Source organism: Callorhinus ursinus, unplaced genomic scaffold (assembly GCF_003265705.2).
Source record: "Callorhinus ursinus isolate GAN/ISIS: 27379988/994484 unplaced genomic scaffold, GSC_fseal_2.0 scaffold35, whole genome shotgun sequence".
NCBI classification, from domain to species: domain Eukaryota; kingdom Metazoa; phylum Chordata; class Mammalia; order Carnivora; family Otariidae; genus Callorhinus; species Callorhinus ursinus.
The window spans coordinates 882,260-886,343 of NW_027397097.1; the positions used below are offsets into that span (position 1 = coordinate 882,260).

Below are 4,084 nucleotides of genomic sequence, written 5' to 3' on the forward strand. Positions count from 1 at the left end.
AAATCTTAAAAAAAAAGAGAAAACTCTCAAAGTTACATAGTGAGATCAGTTGTCTATAAAAACAAACAAACTACAGTTGTAGAACATCTATTTACCTTATGGAGTCAGAAAAAAAAAAAAGGGCAGAGAATACCAGTCTCCCTCATCACCAACATACTATTGTCTCTCACCTTGCCACCCACCATGGCTGGCCTATAGTCCAGTTGGCTGAGTCACTTTGTGTTTATGAGAGTATATGTTGGCCTATAAAGCAAGTCTAAGAAAGTCTCTCTCCTCCCATGCTCATGATAGAGAGCACTGATATGGAGTACTCATTTTAAAGAACATTCTATCTGCTTCCATACAAGAAAATGGGGTTTTCCACTATACTGTAAGAGAGGGTTAACAGTCAAGCACACACGACCTATTTTCTGTCCTTTCTTTGTACCTCTTCCTACGGAGAGCTTGTGAGTAAGGTCAGCTTTAGAAGCTCAAGTCCTGGCCTGAAAAACGTTTGGAGGGAAAGACTATAAAAATTGGAGAAACCACTTAGTATCTGCTCTCTTAAAAATCTACTTTTGGCAGTTTCCAGCTTTTTTTTTTTTTTTTTAATTCTGGGCTCACTCTAAACCAAGCAAAAAGTGTTATCTATGGTTCAGCCTAACTGTATAAAATTTTTCATTGGATTGGGGTTGGGGAGGGGCAAATCCTAATAGAAAAGGAGGAATTTATTTGCAGGTCACTGCTCTTCACGTAGGTGTTTTTTTCTGAGGACTTCTTTATGGAGAAATGTGATTGGTTAAGATAGTTCCTATATTCTCGGTTCTCCTTACCAATTAACATTATCTGACTCTATTATCAATAGCTTGTTCAGAAGAAATACTTCCTTCTTTTATTTCTTGATCTGAGTCCTTCAAAATTGCATTTCCTTTTTTTTTTAAGATTTTATTTATTTATTTGACAGAGAGAGACACAGCTAGAGAGAGAACACAAGCAGGGGGAGTGGGAGAGGGAGAAGCAGTTTTCCCGTGGAGCAGGGAGCCCGATGCGGGGCTCAATCCCAGGACCCTGGGATCATGACCTGAGCCAAAGGCAGACGCTTAATGACTGAGCCACCCAGGCGCCCCTCAAAATTGCATTTTCTTTATGTCTCAGACCAAAGTGCTGAAAGGAGGGAAATGAGCATAACAGACTTATGTTGAAAGTGTCATTTCAGATCTGGGAATAAATACTTTCCAACTGATGCATCATGCACACTCTCAATTCCTCTAAAATTGAGATCACCACCTTCTTCCTGATTGGAATCCCAGGACTGGAGCATGTTCATGTTTGGATCTCTATCCCCATCTGCCTCACGTACCTGGTGGCCATCCTTGTCCATTGCACCATCTTCTTTGTCATCAGGACAGAGCCCTCACTCCATGCCCCCATGTACTATTTCCTCTCCATGCTGGCTGTCTCTGACCTGGGCCTTTCCCTCTCATCCCTCCCTACTATGCTGAGGATCTTTGTTTTCAATGCTACAGGACTTTCTCCAAATGCCTGTTTCGCTCAAGAATTCTTTATCCATGGATTCACAGATATGGAGTCTTCAGTGCTCCTGGTCATGTCTTTTGACTGTTTTTTGGCCATATGCAACCCTCTGAGCTATAGCTCTATCCTCACCAATGCCAGAGTTGCCAAAATGGGACTGGTGTTTCACATTAAAAGCATGCTTTTAGTGCTCCCATTTCCTTTCACTCTCAAAAAATTGACGTATTGTAGGAAAAGCCTTCTTTCTCATTCTTATTGTCTGCACCAGGATGTCATGAAGCTGGCGTGCTCCAACAACATGGTCAACTTTTTCTATGGTTTCTTCGTTGCCCTCTGTATGATGTCAGACAGTGTGTTCATTGCTGTGTCCTACATATTCATCCTGAAGACTGTGTTGGGCATTGGATCCCATAAGGAGCAGCTCAAGGCCCTCAACACCTTTGTCTCCCACATCTGTGCTGTGCTCATCTTCTATGTGCCCATCATTGTCTTTGGCCTCTATGCACCGTTTTGGCAAGCACAAGTCCCCAGTGGTCATGATCCTCATTGCTGACATTTTCGTGCTAGTACCACCTCTGATGAACCCCATTGTATACTGTGTAAAGACACGGCAAATTCATGAGAAGGTTTGGGGAATATTATATCTAAAATGAAGGTATGGGAAAAAGTAAGGCAAAGTCAGCCAAGATCAGAGAATAAAATAATATATTTCAGATAGCCACTGATCGTTAACAACAAGATAAATACAACTATGGATATTTTTTCTTATTATGGATATTTATTATGAAAAGTATTATGGATACTTAGTCTTATCTTCCTTAACCATTCTTATAATCACTACAACATATGAGCTGGGCACTGAGGTCTGTGAGCCTAGGACTGACATGGGCATTGACAGGTAAGGATGGAATAATTTTACAATACTATTTTTTAAAGATTTTTATTTATTTATTTATTTGACACAGAGAGAGAGAGAAGTTTTGCAATACTATTAAAATCACGAATCAATATACTGATTTGGAATTTTAGTTACGCTATTTATTACAGCACAAGGATAAATACACATGGGAGTAGAGCTTGTGCCCCCTTATAGAAAATGAATACTAAAGGAACTGGAAGTTAAAGGATGTTACCCCAATCCAATTATGGATTTCTTTCAGGCAGACTTCAGACATGTATCTGTTGAGGGGTCTTCAGTCTATTTAATGCAAATCCTTGATTTTCCATTTAAGGAAAGAAGTGTATTGTCAAATACAAATTGGTTAAAAATTTCCTCTTTGCTCTTTCCTTAGTAATCAAGTAGAGACAATCAGTGATTCTCTTTTATGTTAGAGCTTTCATAGCCTTGAAATATGACAATAAGCTCTCTCATAACGTTCTTTAAGACAGACCAGATTTTTTTCTCCCTATTACAACAGGGTTCGAAGAAATTATAGTTACTAAAAGGAGAAGAGAGGAACAATTCTGCTATTGGTGGAAGACAGGAAAGCTAGTAGTTCAGTAATTTTTAAAACACTGATATTCTTCACTACTTTAAAATAATGGAATTCATGTTTGTTTAAGCACTTGGTATTTTGAACTATGATATATTCAATAACACTAAACAAGCTTGAAATAATTTTAAACTAGCAGAAAATATGACCATATGTTAAGCAATATAAAATGATATTCATACATATATGGTTCCATTTTTAAAAAATAGTCAACTAAATTAGATTGGCTATCTCAATATACTCGATAAAATTCATTTGTTTCCTGTTCATCTTTTATTTGTGAGTACTTCATAGCAGACGGAGGTATAAAACATAAAATTTAGACTAAGTCAACCAAAACCCTTAAAAAGTTTGTACTGTGTATTGGGAAAAAAACTATTGGTAATCAATTTTAATGTTTTATTGCCTCTGTTGAACTCACAAATAGTTAGTATTATTTGTTCCAAAGAACCATTTTTGAAGAAGTTGTTCTCTGATGAGTAAATATTCATATACATTTTATGTCCCCAGGTGAGTTTAACTGAGTTCTTATTGTTCAATAGCTGACCTTATCTAGATGCCCATAGTTTAGTCAAGACAAACTTTTGGGCTTCCTACCAGGTTGTTTCCAATTATGTTCTTAGTTCACCTGTCTGTTTTTCTTACTTATATTTTGTTTCCCTAAAGAAACTGTATACCTATCATATTTGTTGGCATATAAATGACATGTGGATAATAGTCTGACACATCTCCCAACTTGTTTAGAAAAAAAGACCACACAGGCACACATACAAAAAAAACCTTTGACAATTCAGGATATGATAATAAATTACAAGCATACAGAACATCTAAAATGATTAAAAAAAAAAAAACTATTGCCAAAATCAGTAAGGAGTAACTATAAATTTTAAGTCAAACAAGCTGCCCTGATAAATGGTTCATGTCCTGTGTAGCCACAAGGAAAAGCAAACAGGTTGTCATGTGAGAAACAAGACAGAATATTTATCTTCCATTCTTTAGTATTTGCCCTCAACTCAGAAATTCAGATCTTTACAAGAAGAAACTGATCAAGTCATAAGGTGTCAATAAATGTTTTTCTG

The 4,084-nt window shown here is 37.0% G+C and overlaps 1 protein-coding gene across 1 annotated transcript; it reads left to right on the plus strand.

Annotated features, from left to right (window-relative positions):
- The first annotated feature begins 1,228 nt into the window (after positions 1 to 1,228).
- Positions 1,229 to 2,165, plus strand: LOC112840686 (olfactory receptor 51A7-like). The gene is given in 2 exon segments (XM_025894075.2): positions 1,229 to 1,999; positions 2,001 to 2,165. Coding segments are annotated over 2 exon segments (936 nt in total).
- Positions 2,166 to 4,084: the final 1,919 nt, after the last annotated feature.